Source organism: Apus apus, chromosome 5 (genome assembly GCF_020740795.1).
Source record: "Apus apus isolate bApuApu2 chromosome 5, bApuApu2.pri.cur, whole genome shotgun sequence".
NCBI lineage: Eukaryota > Metazoa > Chordata > Aves > Apodiformes > Apodidae > Apus > Apus apus.
Window position 1 is genome coordinate 40092159 of NC_067286.1, and position 22503 is coordinate 40114661.

The following is a 22503-nucleotide window of genomic DNA, read 5'->3' on the forward strand; positions in this document are numbered from 1 at the left end:
CTCTTTGAATGATTTGGATGATTCAGGGTTTGGCATTGATAACAATTCTTCTCTATAAAGACTACAGTGCAGCTTATTCAAACTACTCCCCGTATACCCAGAAGACTCAAACAAAACAGAACAAGAGCTAGATTAACAAGCCAGTGCTTGATGAAGACTTGCCCACACTATGTGTTTTCACAGCAAGAGAGGAGACTAGTGGAAAACACACAGCTACCTTCTGTTCATTTTGACAGCTAAAAGTGGGAGAGCCTTCACCAAAAGCAAAATTCTATATGTATAAGCTGTGCATAAAATAATGTAGCATATGCATGTACAGCTGTGTGAGAGACTCTGTACAGACTTACTAGAATTGTCATAGAACAGGCTAGAGGTTTAGCTTTTATTCTCTCCTTAGTGTTAGCAGCGGTATAACTCTAGATTTGAGCCAAATGAGTTTGTGACAATGGATCTAGCCTGGCTGTTGTTAGGAAAACTTCATAATAACAGCATATTGTAGAACCGGTAAAATAGGTCATAATTAAGCAAGAAATTTTATTATATTAATGTATAAACAACTTATTTGTATTCATAGTGGATTGTCTCCACAAACCTACTCTTGTCTCAGAGCCAAATAGAAATTTAATGTCATTGTTATGTTTAGGTGAACATCACTCTCTTATATTCCTCTCTGTTTGGCCTTGAATAAAAATCAGAGCAACAATAACATAAATGGTATGAAAGTAGTATTGAACAGTAGCCCATCTGTACTGGACAGAATTCTACAAATCAATTAGATGGTCATAAAAAGCTAAACAGATGTGGATGAATCAACTATGGAAATAAAATTGATTGAACTCTTACATTTATTGTTCATGTATAACTCTTTTTAATAACCAAGATGGGTAAATTACACTAATTAACCTGTAAAAATTTAGATGATTTCTAAATAATAGCTTCAAACAATGCCTATTCTTTTCATTGTTACTTGTAAGTGTTTTGCCCACGACAAGACGGTTTCATTAGCTTAGAGGTTATTTTAATGTGCTTTTTCTTTCTTCTTATTTCTCAATCAGCAGACGTTCTACAGTGCATACTCCCACCTCTCCCCCATCAAGTAGCATTTGAGGTCAGGAGAAATCCAACCCAATATCCTAGGAAGCAATGACAAGAAAACTCATTTCCTGGCAAACACTTCTGTTGGGTCTCACTGTTCTTGAGTGGGGTAAGTTATCCCAAAGGACAGCCAATCCCATTCCTGGCCATAGGAGCATGTTACCTGGGCTGGAGCAAAGGTGTAGCCAAACACTTCTGGACAGTTTGACTGGATCCTCAGCAACCCACAAGGGCTGCAGGTAACTTTCATCCACTTTCTGCCATGCTTTGAGGTAGCAAGCAACTATGAGAGGACTATACGGGTTCATGTAACAGCACAGCTGAAATCAGAGAAGAGATTCCTACAGCTACAGAAGCCTGAAGTACTCAGCAATACTTTAACAGGAAGGGTTAGGGGAAATGCTTTTATGGGGGAAGGAAAAAGGAATCTTTCTGAAAAATTTTTGCCTCTTCAAAGACACCCCTTCATGTCTTCATTCAGGAGAGGATGGTTCAGCATCTGTTACTGTAGATAATGTTTGTTCTCACTGGTGCAAATGGTTTGTAAACTCATCAATCAAAATTATATTTCTATTCAGTATTTTTAATGCTTCTTCAAATAATCTATCTTTGCCATTCTGGGGTTAAATTTTCTCAGTGGTGTTGTAAGGTCTTAATTAAAATGAGAGGTAACTTATAATGTATTTTAAAAAAATACAACACAACAAACCCACAACAAAACCCAAACCAAATAAAAAATCCAGCACTGATCACAATACATTGGATGGAGTGGTGAACGGTTTGAGTTTCCTAAATTACTGATATTACCTGCTGATATGAGGGCTGTTCAAAAGGGCACTTCACTTTTGGGTTTATTTATTAAAATCCTGCACTCAACTGTAAGAAATTAGCCTCCTAGAGATGCATCACTCCCTACTCGGGGGAGCTTGAAGCTAAGAAACCTGTCATGCACACGTTGCAGAGCTGCACAGTAACACAAACCCCTATGTTTTACTACATCTCTCATGCAAGGTACTAAACAGCAGTGTGAAGCATTCCTAAGAGAGACAAACGTTCTTGGCTTAAACGTAATCCTCTTAGACACCTTACTCGAATAATTAGTGCCAAATTTAGAGTACTGCAGTTATCTTTTTTTATCTTGTAACTGGAAGTCCTTAATAATGGAGGTGAAGTGTGAAACATGGTGATTGGACTCTGGCAAAACCAGGAAAGATCAGCGTTCAGGCAAGCGTGAATAAGGAGAGAGAATGTCCCATTTTATCTGTGAAATTTAACCTATTGCAGCTGGGATACAAGTATGTCTTGCCTTCTTGCAGTGGAAACCAAGTCAGTTTTTGGTTGGCTACAGAGATTTTAAGCATTTCTGTCAAAGCATGCACCTTGAAAACATCAGGGTAGAAAAGACGCAGCTCAGGTAAGACCCTTGGCAATCTGGAATGCTTTGCAATCCGTTACCAGCAGGACATACCATGCTCATTCTCTCTGCTCTTGCCAGTTTTCCAGAAGAATAAGCTTGTGTCAGTTACATGGAATAGCTGTACAATAGAAAAATGGTAACCTATTCTGGGTAAGTTAATTGAGCAATGCCATTCCTAGTTACCTGCAATTTTAATATATATAAATTGGACACATGTAGGAAAGGATGACAGAATTCCATCTGAACCTTGCAATGTATCATCTTGCAACAGGTTGCAGTTACATTCAGTGCAAGGGTTCCTCAGCAGGGAAATCTCTTATACCAAATTACTATTGTGTAACCCAAATGCAGGTGGTTTTTACCTGCTACTAAGTCACGGCTTCACATTGTCTTAAAAGAATGGCTTTTCTTACTCTTGTGGGACTGCAGTAACAAAGCTCAGAATCCAGCTACAGCATTCATGCACGACTGATGTCAACAGGACTTCTAATACTGCCTGGGGGGCAGGGTAAGTAGTGGTCCTGGGACCTCCTCTCAAACGTTGACATGTTGAAGGTGAGATAGACTTTCAATAAGCAGCACACTTGCTTAGTAAACCTAAATCAATTAAGAATCTATTCTATGTTTATTATTTTTATAGCAGTGTGTTTGCTCACGGACTGAGATACCTGCTTGCAAATTAAGGAGCTCTGGACTGACAGCCAGGCAGAATGCTTGTTGCCATAGAATAGTTGTTCTAGCCATGCAGCAGACAAGCTGCAGGGCAGTAAAGGTGTTTCCACAAAAGCACTAATGTCCTTTCAGAGGCAAACCTTTAACATTACTGGGATTATGTATGTTGGAGGATGGTGAATTGGATCACATAAGTCACCTACAAAAATGTTTATGTACAGCTTAATCTATTCAGTAAATTATTTTCTGGAGAGAACCTGGACATCTAAAGCACTCCTTTGTCCAAACATGGCCCTTTGCCATGTGAGAAATGTTGCTGCAGTAAGAACCAGCCACAGCAGTAGTTCTTGTTACACAGGCTTCTGGCTCTGAGCAGCAGCTTGAGAGGAAAACATTGTATGAGGGAAGGTATCCTCAGCATTACATTATACTGCTAGCTCTAGCTGGAAGTGGAGAAGAAAAAGACCTCTCTTCAACAAAGATATGAAGTACTCTTTTTAAGATTTCCATGTCTCCTTCTGGAAGAGAGCTAGTGCAGATCAACCCACGGTCAAGTGTTGGTCAAGGCGCTGAGACATGCCAACAAGACAGTAAAAACTTCCTCTGCTTTTGCTTCACTTATGGTACCTTTCAGAATTCTCCAGCAACTGCAGCCCCACCCACCAGCAAGCACTGTGGTGTTTCAGATGCATGGGAAAAACAGCTTAATTGGTACTTCTGGAAAATGCTCTTTATTATGGGGGTGTGGTGGATTCTGTAGCTCAGTTCCTTCTGCAGAAATAGTCCTTACAGTCCCTAACAGAAGTTAGTTGTAGAAGGTAAAGCCCAAAGAGACAAAAGGCCAATGGTTATGATCACTAGTGCTGAGTATGTGTAAAAGTCACATACCAGAGGAAGGGGAACTTAGAACAGCTTGGCAGCCCTCTGAGATCTGCAACTATTTTTAGAACACAACTCACAGCAGACAGTATCTTTCCCTGAATTTTTATAGGACAGGAATGTTGGCATTAGGCATACAAGAAATTAACAACTTAAAACTAAAGAATGGCAAAGGTCTACTAATGAAGTAAGATGAAACCTTGACATTTTTCAAGTGTATTTACAGCATTTATTTGATAAAGTATATAGGGCTAATAAATTGCCATCCAGAGTACTTCTGTTGTTGTCTCCTTAGCTATCGTCTTGCTACAAAGCATATTCATAATTGCTTTCAACCCTTAACTGCTATGTTGCTGCTATCTTGAGAAAGAAGAGAAGGAGAATCCCATGGCAAGAGATCTTTCAAGTAGCAGGCAATTCACTACAGAAAAAGCCACTTTGAAACTGCTAATGCAGTCTTTCTGTAACCAGTGTCCCTTGAGGAAATTAGCAGTGTTTGCAATTTATTGCAAGAATGGACTCCAGATGGATCGAAATATTTTTTTCTGTATATATACACACACACGCGCACTTGTTTTAATGTAAACTACCAATAATGTAATATTAGACAAATCTTTCAGACCTAGGTATCTGCCACCAGTTAATATTTTTCTACGGTTTCACTCCAGAATTTTGCAGAGAAAATTGCACAGTGCAAATGCAGTATTTAGCCAGTATATCCCACCAGTACCTGAATTAAGATGCACATGAGTAGAGGCTACTGCTTTATATAAGATAAATCCCTGTGGTAATTTTTCCTGTCCATTTTTAACAGCCATTTCCCAACACTCTTCCAAGTATTACTGTGAAGTGTGTGGTGCTAGGCCAAATTGTATCTACACTGTACTATTTTGAGCTATGGCTCTTCAAACCAAGAAAAATGTTTTGTAGGCAGCAAGTAAATCTTATGTACTTGAGGTAATCATTGCAGCTCATTATGCTGCTTCGCCAAAATACCCCTCATAATATAAGCCCTTAGGATTTTCAAGAACAGCAACATTTTGTGTAACACAAGTAGTCTCTGTAGGATACTGTACTGATACACGGCATACAATCTGAGTAACAGTCCTACACACAGGCAGGTCACAGTCTTTAACTGCAAAAGCACCTCTTTGTATCATCCAATCTTGTACTTGAAGCACTCATAGCTTTTTGGATTAGTCTCTTCCTGGGTGTGCACTAAGCATCTGAACAGGTAACTATACTTCCTTCTTTCCTGGAGCTAGGACCAGAGCTCAAGCAGCACTGCCTCCCACCTCTGGTGGTTCACCCTCAGAGAAGCATTAGATGCGGTTGCTACAAGTGTTAAGACTAGATAATAACACAAAATCATATAAAATGCCTACTATTTTTCAAAGTGCAAGCCAGTCAGTACTGTTCATCACATTTGTCACAGAGACGGGCACAGGGACATTGATAGTATGATTGCTGTAAGCCAAGCAATTAACATATAAGGCTCTCTCCATAACAGGTACTATTCTTCTAAATAGGAATAAAGACAGAGACAGCAAATAAACTGAAGAACTAGAATAAATAGCAAATGGTTTCTTTAAAACAAATAAAACAAACAAAAGCACACTTCAGTGTGTGGCCAAGGTCTGATCTTAAAACTACATATCCAGCATCCATGCTCCAGAAGACATGCAAGAACACATGGAAAGAAGACAAGCTGGTGCCTTCTGACATGCTTCTCAAAACTTCCCAAAGAGTGGTCTGTAGAACATACTATGTTTATTAGCAGACTATGAAATTTGAATTCCTACAGGACACAGAGAAAGATACATGAAGAACACGTATCTCTATTTACATATATAGGATTTTCATAACCATCTTCCAAACAGAAATGCAATTTGCTGTATTTTTAACAGTTGTGGAAACAGTCACAAATACAGAAAAAAAATCCAGGTGAGCATGCATACTCCAAGGTGTATTTTTTTCCTAAGACAGTCTACTTATGAGGAAGTACTTAATCTTATTTCACAAATCTATGCAAGCTACTTACATCAATCATCAAGAATTACATGTGAAATGTAGCTTTTATATGTGGGTTAAGACTTTCCACATACAACCAGTGCTGCAATCCTCCTTTAAAACAGAAGGGAAATGAATTATCAGAATGCTACTCCTAAAACATTCTTCATTTTAAACTATTTCATTATTAAGACTGTTTTTAAATGAGTCCTTCTGAAAGCAAGCTTTCAAGATCACCCAAAAGAAGCTTATATGCCTGCTTTGTTTTCATTGCTCAAGTCATTCCTGATGAACACTACTCAGGCCTATGGTTTAGGGTTGTGTAAAGCGTGATGAGGATTCTGAAGACTCTGGTTTGGGTTTTTTTATCGAAGAAGCCGCTCAGCCTCCTTGAACTTGCTTTCTTTTGTTTTCCTCAGTAATGCCTGTTTTATGGCATTGATCTTTTCATCAAGTTCAGCCAACGAATAGTTCTGCTGAAAGAACAAAATAAAAACCACATTTACATCTCGTAACTGCTAAAGAAGTGGACTAGCACTTGATACTTGAGGTCACTGCATATAGCACTAAGTGACAGAAATTCTTATGCAGAATTGTCTGAATCTAGGCTATTTAAACTTGAAAGGAAAAGAATGCAAGCTTAGAAGAAGCGGACAGTCATAATCATGGATGAATACATCCATGCTATTTCCATTAGATGCTTATTTAACTGGTTCATAAAAAACCAAAAAAATCCTTTGATGTTAAAACACTGGATGAGACTATCAAGATCTTACAGAACTCATCTTTACAACTGAAGGGCTATTTCCTATTGCCCAACATCAACCTCCTCTGTGCCCACTTAACCTGACAATTTTTTTTTTTTTAATCTGGTCATCATTCACTTTATAAAAATATTTAACCCTACAGAGGCTTTTTTTCTTGTAAACAAGCCAACTTCCTCAGTCTCATATGGCCCACATTCCATTCTAGGCATTCCCCTTCATCCATCTGTCTCCAAGTGTGATGGTTAGTAGCAGACTGTGCTTCAGCTACGGTTTCACTTATACTGAGAAATTCTCTTTTAGGTAAATGGTTAATACATTCTCTTATGTAAAGGTGTTGTGAAAATGGCAAGTCTTACTGACTTAGGTTAATATCTGTTATAACATCAGGTCTTTCTGCAGCACTTTTGCCAAGTCAGCCATTTCTACTTTTATTGTCCCTTCATAAACTGATAAAAGTGAATAATAATAACGACAACAACAAAATACATTTAAAAAATCAAACCACAAAACAAAATCAGAAAACATTACTAGGAGGTTAATTAGAATTCACAAATTGCTTGTTACCGCCAGCTTGATTAACAACAGTACAGATTTATTTTATTCTATCTTCCTTCTAATTGGTGAAAACACTAACTAATCTACCCCAGAACCAACTCTTAGAAGACACATTTCATTGTAACACCAATTCACTCTCTTTCTCCTTCCCTCTCTTTCTTCACCAGCAAGCTATCCAATGCTGATCCTCAGCTATTTCTGAGAACTTGGATATTTGCTTGGTAGAGCTTCTGATTACTTTTCACTCAGAACATCCTAAACTTAAACAAAAGTTAACAGCACTTACGTGGGGAGGTTGAACCTTTCTCCTCTTGCCAGAACAGCTCTAAAGACAAGACATAATCAAAACAGACTTAATGTCACACTGACAGAGGACCACAAGTAATTCTCTAACAATGTTGACAAGAGTCTTTAAAGTACAGAAAGAACACTGACTGCCATTCCATGGATTAAAGAAATCTTTTTTATAATTAAGTGTACTTTGGATCATGAGAAATCCTACTGAAGAGCAGTCAGAAGCTGTTGAAGCTTCTCCATGCTTGGCAGACAACTATCAACTTAACTGAAGCTTCCTTTTTTGCCCCCCAACAAATGCTATTTTCTTTCAAATGAGAAATCAGAACTTACATAGGTGGTCCACATGAAATACAACCATTACACCAAGCCAGAGCTGTCTATCAAATGTAGACAAAGGTCTGCTCTCTAACTCTTTAGATTTTTTGTCTGTACATCAAAGATTTAAGCACAAAAGTCCAAAATGTATTTAGATATGCTAAAACAAGCTGATATAATTTCTTACTACAGATTGAAAATATTCAGGAGACAGTCCTTCCAGCTCAAGGATTTTATCTTCAAGCTTCTTAATTCTCTGATAAATGTCTCTTGGTACAGGACCACCTAAAGACATAAGTACAAATACAAAGAAATCAGGAAAAGCTCTTGAATAAACTTTGTAACAAAAGATTGCAAATTTTACAGTTGAATTCAAGTCTAGCTGTCAACTGTAGCTGAAACAAAATGAGTGGATGGCATAATAAAAAGGAAAGTTTTTTAATATGATTCAGAGTAAAAAGTGATTGATAAACCAGTTAATTCAGTCACAGCAATAGACAACACAGGGGGTTGAAATATGTCTGACAGGGTCTCTGGAACAACTGATGATCACTTACATCCATTGGTCACACCCCAAATGTTACCACTTCAAAACTGACAGCAGCATCAGGAGGGAACAGATGGGAGAGCAGATCACACATGAATTCTGCATGATACCCAAGATTGTTCTGAAGGAAACCTATCTCCACTGAGCATCAGAGGTTAGAAAACAGGAATGACTCACACTTGAAAAAGAACAGCCCCTTTGCCTGGCCATAGATAAGAGAAGCAGGAGTGGAGAGTGTGTGTGTGGAAGGGAATAACAGAAGTTTTAAAAACAAAGAAACAAACAAACAAACAAAACCACCCCAACCTCTCTCTCTCAAAAAAAAAATCCCAACAAAAAATCCCTAAAGACACCACAAAAAAAAAGAAAACAGCAACAGGAAAAAAACCCCACCCAAACCTATTTGCTATTTGCAACTACACTACAGCAGCCTGCATTTGTTCCCCACGTAAGAACAGAACTGATCAAACTATCAGCCTTAGAAAGCATCTTACTTATGCTACATACTATTCTATAAACTGAAATCAGTTTATCACAACTAACTATTCCTATCATAATTAAAATTATAATCTGGTTCTGAACAGTAGCGATAACCAAGGCATTAGCAAGCTTTATTTCTTCCGTTTCCACCCATTTCCATTTATTTCTAGGTCTGTTAGGTAAGACAATTCTATTCCAGAAGCTACTGAAATAAGCACTAATGCAGAGTTTTTTTGCCATTCATCTATTTCCTCACTTCAGACAGACAATTTTGCGGGTAGCTTCCCTCTTTCAGTTCTGCTCTCTACTCCTCACTCAGCAGCTACTAATTTAATTGGCTAACCTCTCCTCTCACTCATTTAATAACTGCTGTCTTTTAATGTAAAGGGAAAAGAGCAGCACTACCACTAGAAGAAGCTTTTCTGAAAAACAGCAGGTTAGTCAAGAGTAACTCATCAGAAACTAAAACTAGTGAACAGGTAGCTAAGGTAGGTTACTGTTCAGATGCATACTTTTTGCACAGCCTCTGGGGTAAATAATAAATTATCTTAAGACCTCCACAGGAATGCTAATTTGGACAGGAGTTGAGCTGGAACTGCCCACTTTTATCCTCTTCAACTAAACTGTAGTTTAGCTGACCTGTCCATTCAGACGAAATTGTCACCTATTAAAGGCACAACCTGGAAGCAAGAGCTCCTCCTTAGCTAACCCCAATATTGATCCCTGATCATGCATAAACTCCAAAGCTACTACACACTGTAACCTTAATGTTGGCCAGTCACATGCAAATTCTATTTCCATGCACAAAAAACAACAGATTTTTGAGACATCTATACAGCTAAGTGTCAAGCTTTGACTGCTGCCTTAACAGTATCTAGGATTCTACTCTCCTTGCCACCAGAGGACTTTGAAGCAGTATGTGTTCACAGAACAATATTCACCATATTCTTAAGAGAATGGATTGACATCTATTCAGTATTCAGAAGACAAAAACGGTCAGAGTGTGTCTGCAGTGTGACATGTAAAACATTCACTTTGCTAGGTGAAGATCTCAGCTTCTGCTCTGTTTCAAAAACACTTTTCAGAAACAATAGCTTCCTCCTCGCTAGTTGCATCATTGATTTATATTCTAGAAAACTAGGGCTCAGGTGAAATAAACAACTACCTATAAAAAGTCAGTAGCCTTTCCACATTCTGGGAAAGAAGCTTCTCATTAGCTGTATTTCAAGAATTGTCCACCTCTAGGAAAAGGTGTCTTTTGGGTTGATCTTATCCCTCAGCCCACATGCCGTCCATGAAGCAGGAGTGAGTCCTAACCTCATTTTGTGGTGATCCTGCTCTGGCAAGGGGGGTGGATGATCTCCAGAGGTCCCTTTGAACCCCTAACATTCTGTGATTCTATGTGACTCCACTAGCCATGGAGAACCTCTACCTCTAAATATTCAAGATGGTTTTAATCGCATTCTGAAGTGCCTCTCTCGTTTGCCAACACATCAAGTGTAGATTTACTAACTCACTATCCTAATTTAGGCATAAATCTGGGTTCCATTTTGGGCGTAAGAACCTAAACATTACACTGTAGTACTTGGGGTGACCAAACCCTTCAGTGGATCTATCCACTGTTTTCACAGTCACAGTTTTTATAGACTCCCAGTTTTATTGCAGTAATGATAACTGTAGCACAAACTGGCACACCAATTTCAAAATTAAAACATGATACAAACCTGTTTGTAACCGTAAGTGTGTTTCAATATTTTGCAATCTCTCCTCAACAGCTTGGTTTCCACAATCATGAATAGGCACATTGGCTTTGTGACTGGACCCATGTGCTCCTTCAGATCTAGTCTGAGGACCATATGTATTTACTACCCTAGAAACTAGGTAAAGAGAACACAAATGTAACATTTATGCACATGAAACATAAAGTACGTCTAACTAAAACATTAAAAATGCTAAAATGTGAAAACCTGTGTTAGAAAATTTTCACACCAGTCTCTCATGTGAAGGGTCCCACACACATTAAGATAAAAGGCTCAAATGAAAGTATTCCCCTATTTTTGTACAAGTAACTAAACTAAAAAAAAAAAACCTAGGACTTGACATATGCAAAGTAAAAGAATTACTCATACATTCATGTAGAATGGCAGTATCTAGAATTTGTCATCAGCTGCTGATTAACAGCAGAAAACCAATATCTATGTCAGCAGTTGCACATATGAGCTGTTGTGAATACAAAGAAGAGGCCAGACTGAACATTACAGGAAGCATCAAAATACATGAAGATGAGGGGAGGTACACAACTAGAAGAACCACTATGGATCTCAGCAAGGAAGTTCTCTTCGAATTTTTGTTATTCAGGTAACAGCTTTAATGACTCTTGAGCTGCTTCTGAGTCTGTCCTGCCCCCCAGCTGAACCACATTGTCATCAGAAGACTTTGGTCTCTTCTCTGTAAATCCCCATCATTTCTCAGTTCCTTCCTGATACTACTGCAGACCTAAGGGCTCTTGGCAACTCCAGACACTAAAACACACACGTGCTTACTCGGTACTTCATGTTACATTCTTGCTTCAGTTCATGCTGCTTTTACTTCCAATTCTTTTCTAAGTGTTTACATTTCAGGAATGAACTGTTTGGGTTCACTTGAAGCCCAAACTTTTCTTCTTCCTGCAATATGCTTCCAGTCAAGCTACAGACTAGCAGTTTAAAAAAGTGACTTCTAAAAGGGGTTCTTAGTGAAGGATTCTGAACTCAAACTTACTATAGCAGCCTTCCAGTATCTGAAGGGGGCCTACAAGAAAGCTGGGGAGGGACTTTTTACAAGGGCATGTAGCAAGAGGACAAGGAATAATGGCTTAAAACTGGAAGAGAGGAGATTTAGGTTAGACACGAGGAGGAAATTATTCACTATGAGGATGGTGAGACACTGGAATGAAGTGCCCAGGGAAGCTGTGGAAGCCCCCTCCCTGGAAGTGTTCAAGGCAGGTTGGATGGGGCTTTGAGCAACGTAGTCAAGTGGGGTATGTTCCTGCCCGTGCAGGGGGGTTATATCTAGATGATCTTTAAGATCCCTTCCAAACCAAATCACTCTTTGATTCTTCAATTATGCTCTCCCTCAAAGCTCACCAGATCTTTTAATGCTTATTATACCTATCATAATGCTTCACAGTACTATTCCAAGCTTTTCAGTTTCCTGAAGGAATGAGTTCAAGTGGATATTTCAACACTATCACTCTGAAAAATGGAAGAGAGGGTTACTTTAATTCTCATTTTGGAAATTTCAGTTGTTTGTCTTAAAACACAGAGTAACTCGTGTACACCTACAGAGCATTAGATGGACAGCAATCTTTTACACTAACTCCTGTTGGGACAATCATTTTACACTACTTACTCCTTTCCAAATGGTAGTGCAGTGGTAAGCTTGTTCCACATATTGTCCCTTCCCATAAGTCTATGTCTCAGAACTTCCACTGTGTCCCAAAACTATTATCTAATTCAATATACTTAGACTAGCAATAAACAGAAGGTAAGAAATTGAGATTAGATAAAATTAACTGGACTGATGGCTTCTCCTCAGGAGAAAAGCTAAGAATTGTTCAGTTGCTCTATTCTGCTTTATCTTTTCCATTTTTTCCTTTCAGGAAATGAAAATATGCTACATTCCTTTGGTCTTCAGTTCACAACTATCAGCTTAATGAAGCAGTTTTGGGATTGAAAACATGGGAGAAGTAAGCAAAGAAGTATTCACTAGAGTAAAAAAATCAGTATGTTAAGATTGCTTTTTTTAAGCACTCTTTATATAAAAAGTTTTTAAGTCAAAGATTCATCAGTACAGTTCCATCAGGACACTCTTAATAAATGGGTATTAAAGTTGTTGCTTACCCTTTATATGGCTTTTAAATCCAGGATAAGGTGTGAAAATTGCATCTGTTCTGGCACAGCTGTTTTCTAAATAAGAAATAAAAATATAAAAAGTGAGGTCCAAAATAATTATGTATTTTTAATTTGAAATATTCTACCCACCATTATCTTTGAGGCTTTAAAAAAATCTAAACAGTATTTCAGATAATAAAAATATCATAAATACTTAATTCATTCTATAAACACTCACTCATTAATAGTGTCACACACTTGCATGGACTTACTGGTTTTAACTGGTCCACACATAAATGTATGTAAGTATATATAAAAGTTTATTGGATCAGGACCAAATTTCTTCCAATTTCCATTTTATTTGGTTTTTACTTTTCATTTAGTTTCTCTGTAACTTAATTCTTTCTTCCTGTTCAGAAGCCTTTTCCCTGCTTACCACTGCTATTCTGTTCTTATGTCCTTTTTTTGAAACTGTTCTCCTTCTATTTTTAGACTGGTCTAGTTTATTCATTGGCATTCTTTTTGCTCCTACCTGCATTTATTCTAATGTCTGTGATTTCTCTAATTTTCTTAACTATAAAAACCTACAGTAGAGACCATCTTAGTTTATTCTAATGTTTCTCTCTTATTCTGTGTTCATATGCACCAAAGCTTTACACATTTTATTATGCCTGAACACACAAGGGAAGGTCTTACAATAATTTCTTCTGCACGTAATTAACAATATTAGGAAATGATATTTTTCTATCTAGAATATTCTAATTGACTTTCACTGTCTCTTTCATTACAACTAATATTCAGGGAGTTAAACTCTTTTCCTATAAAGCTTATGAACGATAAGCTTTGATCTCTAAAAGCCTAAATACATCACAGAGACAATGCACATCTGGGCTCACAGGCACTTAGGAAATGTCTCTGTACTACCTATGCACATAAAAGTGTCTTCACTTTTAAGATGCATTTGGTTAGTTTCTTATCGTGCTACTAGCATCTAGCCTACCAGATGGATTTAAGATTATTTCATTATAGATATAGTCAATTGTGCCAGTTGGTGCATTAAAAACACCAAAAGTGTGAGTAATGTTGAAAGGAAAAAGTTAATTCAGATACCTACTAATTCATATTGATTGTAAAAAACACTTAGTAATTTTACAAGCATAAAATTAACTTCAATTTGAATATATATTTCACAAGACATCTCTGAATTGCAATTCTGTTGACTTTGGAAGGCACCTTAGCTAAAACATGGGAAAAATAGCTGCAAAATCATCTGACTTAAGACTGCAGTTCTCAAAATGAACATAGTGGTAGCTATAATCTTTCTGTCTAGGATGTATTAAAACACTGTCATCCAGTGACTTCTTTCCTTTTTTCTCCATCTGACAACATCTGCAGTGCACATGGAAGTTCTTAATTTAAAAAAAAAGTTACTCTTAAAATAAAGTTCTACTTTAAATAGAGAATAGTGCTTTTGAAAAATAAAGAAATAAAAAAACAACTTAAATGGCTATGAAGATTAAAGTCTGGCTAGCCAGTTACCTTGATTACAATCAATAACATTGCAAAATTCCCTGACATTATTTTCATTGATCTCAGCTTGTTTCCTCTCGATGAAGGCTGATATCCGCCTGTCAATCTGCAGGTAATAAACATGATGGCATATATCTATTTCATTCTTCAAATTCAAAATTTAGAAAGGTCTTTTTTTTTTTTTAATTTAGGTAAGTCACTTACTTCTGCTTTTCCAGCTTTTATTTGAACCACCTCTGGATCAAAATCAATATGAGCATCCTTCAGATCTCCCAAGTCATACCTCATGTACTTTTCTTCAGTCTGACAGTTACCACCATAAAAATCCAAACTTGTCTCACAAGTTGGGCCTTCTGTTTTACCTGCAGGTTCAACACATCCTATATTTTCCTCTTTAGTCAATGACTGAAGTTTTTCTAAGAGAGGCTGAACAAAGAAAACAGTATGTTAGGGTTACAAAAATAAAAAAGCCAAAAAATCCCCAAAACAAAAAGTAAAAAGCCAAGTACTATTAAAGTTTCTAAAACAGACTGACTGAAATAATTTTAGGAATTACATAATCTGCTTCTGATGGAACACATAAATAAGATTATTTAAAAGGAAAAAAATGAGCTGTATTTTCAAATACTGTGCACACCATGATTCTGGCCTTTTTGACCTATGCCTTTTAGAGATTTTCTGCAAAATTTCTTCAAAAATCTGCCTGCTACTCATCTGTAACTAGCTAAATCAAAGCTTCAATCGTTGGCACCAATGCCACTTAATTAACATGTCATTGAAATGCCTACTCAGAACAGTAAGGCTTAGTATTCTTCCTCCTTAACATGAAAGCCAATGCTTTCACACTGTAAAGCCTCTACTTTATCACCACAGTACTACATCCTCCACTTGAAACTGCAGTTGCCCAAGTGAACAAGGGAGAACACAGACATGAAACACACAGGCGTTATCCTGAACACATGCTTTTCTTGACATGGTTGATTATCTACTTAGGTCATGAAATTAAATGAGAGAATGCACTGACATTTGTAGCAGCAAAAGTAAACGCTTGTTATTCTACTGCAATAACTCTTACACAAGATCTAATAACAAAACCTCAGTACATTTATACATCACAGCCACTATTTTATTTTTTTACCAGTTTCATCTAGTCTGCATTTCACTGTTTATTTTCCCTCGACTTTTTTTTTTTTTTTTAAAGACAACATGATTTCTAGCAGTCACATATCCTGAAACAGAATAAAATTTCTACTTGCAGTGTTCTTACAGTAGGATGCAATTTTTACTTGGCTTTTATCTTGCATATTTTCTCTTTTTGTTTATCACACCAAAGATTTGGTGGATCTCCGGAAAACATAAAGGGACTTCTCTTTTACCTACAGCAAGAAAATACAGGCACTTCCTTTTTCATCCTCTCGGAATGACACACTTGAAATAATTTGTTGACTAGCTGAAGTAAAAAACTCATGTTTAAATCTTCACAGTTTACAGATGAACTACCAAGGTCAAAACACTGTTCAGTTACTCGCTGACAAACTGCTCACCCTCCCTGGCATGCAAGTGAATTAGACATACTTTTGGTAGGGTTGTAAAGTTTCAAATAGTTAAAAGAAATAACAGTAATGGTGACTGGCTACTTGGCAAGATGAGACATTAATGTCAAAGAAATTACTCTTAAAAAAACCCCCACCACCACCACAAAAAAACAACCCAAAAAACAACTCTGCGCTGAAAATATATTTAATTGCAGCAAGACACTCCAGGATGTGTCATGCTGGGATAATGCCACTTCTTGAACCACTGAAAGCACTCCATGAGCCTCAAAACTCACCCAACGCATGGAATCATTATCATAGCATGACACACACCTGCCGTGTCTTATTGCTTAATTATAACCCACCATAGATGGAAATGTATCACATCTACAGTGCAAGTCTAGAAATCAATGAGGCTGCATTTATTCAGCCTGCTCACCTACAGTGGCTATTCCCACCACTAATCTGAAAAATCTGTAAGCCCCTATGAACCACAGTGAAATCCCAAGCATATAATACTTTTGCATCCTTTTTTGTTGGACACAGCAATGTAAGATCAAAGCGACTGGAATTTTACATTCCATTTAGTATAGCTACATTCAGCTGTTGATCACTTTTGTCAGGTTGAATGTGCCCAATGAAATATTTACCTGCAAACATAAAATATGCTGCTGAAGTGCACTAAAGAGCACTGTTGGCTGAAGTGCAGGTGTGCTTTGAAGCTTGCTCCAATCGATTACAACTTTCACGATATCGTCTCCAAGGTTAAGCTTCAAGAGGGCAAAACAAACATAACAAAAGTTACGTTGTTATGTAGTACTAATATTAAAAAAGTGTACAAGACTTCTACAGGACAAAAATGACGCTCAATCTCATACAGACCCCATTTTTATATGAGGACATTAGAGAGGTTTGACACGAATTATAATTCCAGTAGCTGTCATTTACAAAGTAAGTTAGTATTTGTACAGTTTGTTAAAAAATTAAAGATTCCTTACTGCCTCTTCACACTTTAATTGTATTAATTTGATCTTTAACAGCAGCAAGTTCTCAATCCAATTAACTATCAGACAAAAACATACTGTTCATGTTAATCGCTCAACTTTGTTCTTTTAACAAATGATAGAACCACTACTGAGAATAAACACACTGAGGATGGCAGTCTCCTTAAATTAATGTATTTAATTCTGAGATTTGCAAGGCTATTTATGCCTGTATGACCAAGGTCTTGACAGTGCACCATGCCACATTCTTGAAATTTTTACTTGCTGCTAATCCAAAGGAGGCTTTATATTAAAACTAAGTGTTCCAAAAATAAATCTTTGAAAAATCTCAAGGTTAAGCAAACTCTAGACTACATAGCATCACTATGAAATCTATTTCCAGATTACTTTATTTCCCTTTATATGCATTTAGATCAAAATAATAATTGCCATAGTCTATTCACTTTGCCAATAAATTCAATATTTTATTCCAAAAGCAATAAATACACACAGTGAATCTGCAGTTCTATTTAAAGGAACTATATATCCTCTATAAGCTAAAACTAAGCTTTCACTTTCTAATACAAAGCTGATAGTTAATCATCACTAATGAACTATATGCTTTCACACCCACCTTTGCCATTTTTGTTACGCTAAAGCTCTTCTCCAGACCTTAAGGTAACAACCACTTTCATTTCTCAAAACCGAGTAGGTTGTTCCCCAACCAAGCAACCCATAACTGATCCCCCAAATTATTAATGCAGATAAAACTCTTATTTAAAATCAAGAAGACCAACAGGTACTCTAAGACACAGAATTCCCAAGTCATATGTATATTTGTATGCCCACATCTCTCTCCTTCTATGTATTAATGATAAGAAAGACACCTCAAGCAGGTGACAAAATTGATCTTTAACACATAGTTTAAAGATATCTGACTTCCAATGGCATTGAGTATTATGGACAAGTACACATATGCACTTGTTTCCTGAACCCACCGCACATTGCATGATGAAACAACAAGATCTAAACATAAGAATGCCTCCAACACTCTGAAGGCAAAGCAATGCATACCAAGTTGTTCTACATTAGTTTTAAATCCCAGCATTATCACAATTATGTATGTGAAGAACTATAAGCCCGAGCCTTCCTTCTTCAGTCCAAGAACAGCCTTGTTAAATCCAGTGTTAAGATTTCAAATCACATAGCAAAGGAGATGGTCTGACCAGATACATAACATATTTTAAATAAGTTTCACATAAATGGTTTTTCCTGTTTAGTACTTAACTACATAGGATGTAAGAAAAACGATGTTTTAGGAAACATCAATTTTGAACACACTACAAAATCAAGAACATATTTAAAATTTAGTAAGAATAAAACTGTCAGAATGAAGCCACTGTGCATATGTGGTCATCTGAAGTGAGTATTTCCTCACAAAGTTTCCACAATAACAAATCTGCTATATGCTACATTACAGTTCACTGACAGGGTAAAAAAGGCATAGCTGTCAGTCATCAAAATGAAACAAAATAGGAGTCCTACTGTAATTTCCTAATAAGCTTCCTTTTTCAAAATGAATCAGGTGATGTGTGCCTTCTTATCATAGCATGTGACACCTGTCCAGGTGGTTCAATGTACAGAACCAGCAGAGCTTCTGACTTAGAATCATTCAGAGGATAGGGATATTTTAAATTCATAGACACTGTTTTTAAATGTAAGTTAAGAATAATTCCTTCCTGCGTCCAAACATGTTTCTTTTCTCAGTGTTTCACATTCCTCTACCTATAAGAACTGTGACAATCAGGTTTATAAATTTTTTTATTTGATAACTTCAGTCTTTGTATATTTACAAGTCTACAGCCTATTCTGTAGCAACTTACAAGATGGAAAGTAATTTCAGCCCTTTGAAATTGTCTCATGAAAGACACTGACTGTCACTAGGGTTTTACAGAACTTTTCACAATCAGTCATATTGGTTTTAAGAGTTGTTCTGCCCACGTCCTCCTAGTAACTGTGCTGCAAGTGACTGCTCTAGTAAAAAAATTCCTGTGTCAGAAATACTGCTGTTTAGAGTCCAACCTGCTAGCATAAATCCAACTTAACGTACTACAACAGACCACAAACTGTGACAGCTAATGATCTGGCACATGCCCACTCATCTCAACAAAAGGGAAAAGAGGAATTGGCAGTTTCAGTAAAAAAAGCAAGACAGATTGACAGAATGAGTAAGCTGGTAAAACACCACTGTCACATCTAGCAGAACTCAAGTGCTGGCAGACAGAAGTGTAACTCAACAACTGGAAACAACCATGACTGAGCAATTAAATGGCCCTTCTCAGCTAATATGGAGCAACCAAACCCCTACTCATACCTCAGTGCAGGGCACAGTACTGAAGGGTTCGTTGTCACGGAAAGAATACGCTTCAAATGCCAACACAGACAATTTGGCTCTGTAACTACTGTAACGCCAGTGAGGAGATGCAGCAACTCTAAACTGGACTCTTGCAATTGTCTGTGCACACCCAAATATTGTTAAAAATCACTAAGCTCTCACCAGTGACAGGCCAGACATACAGGGAATGTTGAAGAATAAGTAAACTACCGAAGAAGGGAGAGAAACTAGAGTGTTTAATGTAGTTTTGAAAACAATTAAACTTGTGATGAGTACCCTAATTAAAAGCTTAGGAAACTTTTCCTGTATTCTTCTTTGCATTTTTCTTAAATATAAGAGTTCAACATTTCACTCATGTTAGCATTTAAGAACAACAGCATGGACAAGAGAATTGCATTTGGATAAAATGAGAGTCACTAGTCCTTGATTTATTATATTTAGAGTTTTCACCAGAAAGAATTATGGGATATTTTGTCTTCAATACTTAGTTTTTCTCATCAGTGTACAATCATCAAGTTCTTTCATGCTGCACTTCTGTTCAAAATCTAGAGTAGTTTTTAATCCTGTTAGAGAGAGGAAAATCGCACCTCTTACTTAACAGTGGCTGAACCTTCAAGCCTTTAATTCTGGATTACTTTTGTTTGAAAAAGGAAACAATTACTAGCAGGCTTTGAGGTCAGAAGGAAATATAATACATAATTCTATTCAGGTGAGAGGTGAAATGCTCTAAAAAGTAACTTCAGATCAGCTACTAAACTGGACAGCTACTAAAATGGAGAGTCCCTTTCAGAGTATTTATGTAAAATAAACATATACTAAGTTATATTATCGCTCATCACCTGGCCCCAAACCCTCAAACTGCTGCCTAATTTCAGAGGCAACAGTGTTTCTTCTGCTGCCTTCACAGAACTACATATATGCTTTCACAGTGGAATAGGAATTAATCTGTAAATTATTTATGGAAATAATTGTTACTAAAACCTTCTCCTGATAAGGACCTCCCATCACTACTGTAACATCTGTTAAATAATTCATAGTCATTCCTAAACCTAAAGTAGGTGTTTCAACTTAAGCACCGCAGAGCAAAGCTGCTTTAAACATCCTGACCCACTGAGATGCACTGTGCGTTTCATAGTGTGTTATTACCAAAGCAAGGGTAACTTCAAGCTCCTGATGATTTATTTTGATTTAACAAAACAGTAAGCTTTTAGGAGCCTTTCAATTCGGAATCACTAGTTGCTAACACCCAGCAATTAGGAGGATTGCAGCTTCTCATGGGAGAAACCATCCATCAAACCACACAGTGACACGAGGCGTCCCGTCACGAAGAGGCCAAGGCACGACCCCGACCCCGAGCGGAGCAGCAGGCCACGCACCTCGGGGCTGCCCACGCAGCCGGCGCCGCCAGCCCCCGCTCGGCAGGAGTTCTGCCGCTCCCGCAGGCAGGCGGGAACAACCTCCCGAGGAGCGGCCGCCCCTGGGCTGCGGCCGGCTCCCTGTCTCTCCGGCGCCAGCAGGGCCCCGCAGGCCGGGAGAGGCAGGAGCACGCCTGCCCGGGGCCCCGGCGCGGCGCGGGGCGGCGGCGCCCGGGCCAGCCCTGTCCTGGGCCTTCCGCTCCGCCCGCCCAGCACTCACCTGCCCCGCCAGCCCGGCCAGGGAGCGCAGGGCCCTGTTCAGCACCTCCGAGGCCGCAGGGTCGGCGCTGATCCCCGGAGCGCGGCCGCCGGGCTGGAGCAGGCTGGGCGCCGCCGCCATGACACCGGCTGCACCGCCGGGGCCGGCCCGGCCGTCGCTCCGCGATGACGAACCGTCCGCCGGCCCCGCCTCCGGCAGCTGATGGACAGGGCGGCAGCCAATGGCGGGCCGCGCCATGCAGGCCGGGCAGGGCGATCCCGGGACCGGCGGGGCCGGGCGGCGGGGCCTGGGCCGCCCTGCGCCCTGCCCGGCGCTGCTCCCCCCCGGCGGCTCGGGGCAGCTGGGCGGCTGTGGCAGCAGGGCCCGGGCTGGGGAGGCGGCCTGAGGCCTGGGTGTCCTGGCCCGGCTCTGCCTGGGCCCCCCTCCTCGGGGGGCGTGTGCTGTGCTGTGCAGGCCCCTCCTGCGGTGCCCAGCTCCCCGGTGGGACGAGCAGCCCCGTTTCCCAAGCCTGAGGAAACAGCTTTTGCTCCTTTCTCAGACGTCTCTTGAGACCCTGAAGCTTTTCTCAGCTGAGGCCCGTTGCAGCTGTCAGATGAAAGGCCACCTCGGTGGTCGCAGAGACGCTGCGCCGGCCCGGGCGTGAGGCCCGCCTCTGCGTGCTGCCTCGGCACCTGTGGTACCACCAGACAACCCTGGCCTGCAGCAGCTCCGGCGGGGCGTCCTCTCCCTGCGAGGTCACCTCGTGTCCTCAGCCTTTTCTTTGCCTCCTGGCTCCTTCCTGTCCTTCAGCTGCCTCCAGGGAGTAGTCAGCAAGATCGTATGGGGGTGCTCATTCATGGAGGGAAGGAAAATAAGTATTTAAGTAGATTACTGGACTTGTTTCAGCTGTACTTTCCTGGTTCTGCCTTCATTTTTTTTACATTAATATCTGCTCTTCAAAGTTTTGACTCTTCTGGTTACAGCAATGCTGGTTTTTCATCAGAGGACAATGAACATGTTTATCAGAGTACTTCATTATGGGGCTTGCAAGACCGCATTTCCTTTGAGACAGTCTATTTTATTTTTTTCCTATGACAGTAGGAATGCTGACAGAAGTTTTCCACCTGATCTTTCCTTTGGTACTCTTAATTTTGATCCTTTAACCTTCATACCGCTTCCTGTTTCCCTGCACCCCCAGTATTTTTTATTCCATTGGGAAATGCTAAGTGCTGTTGTATATGCAAACAATAAAGCATTCTTAAATAAAAAATGTTAGAAAGGTAGATTAATTTATTTGACTGATACTTTGGGGAGCATTTTAAAGGCATTCCTTTCTAAAGTATCCAGACAAAACTTGCCAAGTTAGTGAAAATAAATCCCACTAAACTGAAGATTCTGTGTCTCCATTCAGCGCCCAGCTTATATATTTCAGAAGGCTCAAGTAGAGAAAGGTCTGCTCAGTTCTGCAGGAAAATTAGTTCCAAAAAGGACTTAAGTGCTAATGATGACAAATACATTTCAGGGAGAGCTGCATTTTACA

At 39.0% G+C, this 22503-nt stretch overlaps 1 protein-coding gene across 4 annotated transcripts; it reads right to left on the reverse strand.

The window, feature by feature from the left end:
• Positions 1-5816: 5816 nt before the first annotated feature.
• Positions 5817-21127, reverse strand: MBIP (MAP3K12 binding inhibitory protein 1). Of its 4 annotated transcripts, none has more exons than XM_051621419.1 (9): positions 20985-21127; positions 16622-16741; positions 14641-14862; positions 14446-14542; positions 12916-12981; positions 10759-10911; positions 8195-8292; positions 7682-7720; positions 5817-6546 (listed from the first exon to the last, which is right to left on the reverse strand). In XM_051621419.1, exons 1-9 carry the CDS (start codon positions 21102-21104, stop codon positions 6439-6441), a joined length of 1023 nt encoding a protein of 340 aa, XP_051477379.1. In that variant the 5' UTR covers positions 21105-21127; the 3' UTR covers positions 5817-6438. The 4 variants fall into 4 exon arrangements, with proteins under 4 accessions (XP_051477379.1, XP_051477378.1, XP_051477380.1 ...); XM_051621418.1 differs by having other exon boundaries at positions 5817-6549; XM_051621420.1 differs by lacking the exon at positions 16622-16741 and having other exon boundaries at positions 5817-6549.
• Positions 21128-22503: the final 1376 nt, after the last annotated feature.

Coding starts and splice junctions, on each gene's coding strand:
- MBIP (XM_051621418.1), bottom strand. CDS start 21,104: ATGGCGGCGGCGCCCAGCCTGCTCCAGCCCGGCGGCCGCGCTCCGGGG. Junction 14,863..16,621: donor AGCATATTTTATGTTTGCAG/GTAAATATTTCA, acceptor TTCTTTGTTCAG/CCTCTCTTAGAAAAACTTCA. Junction 10,912..12,915: donor ATTTAAAAGCCATATAAAGG/GTAAGCAACAAC, acceptor CTCTTTACCTAG/TTTCTAGGGTAGTAAATACA.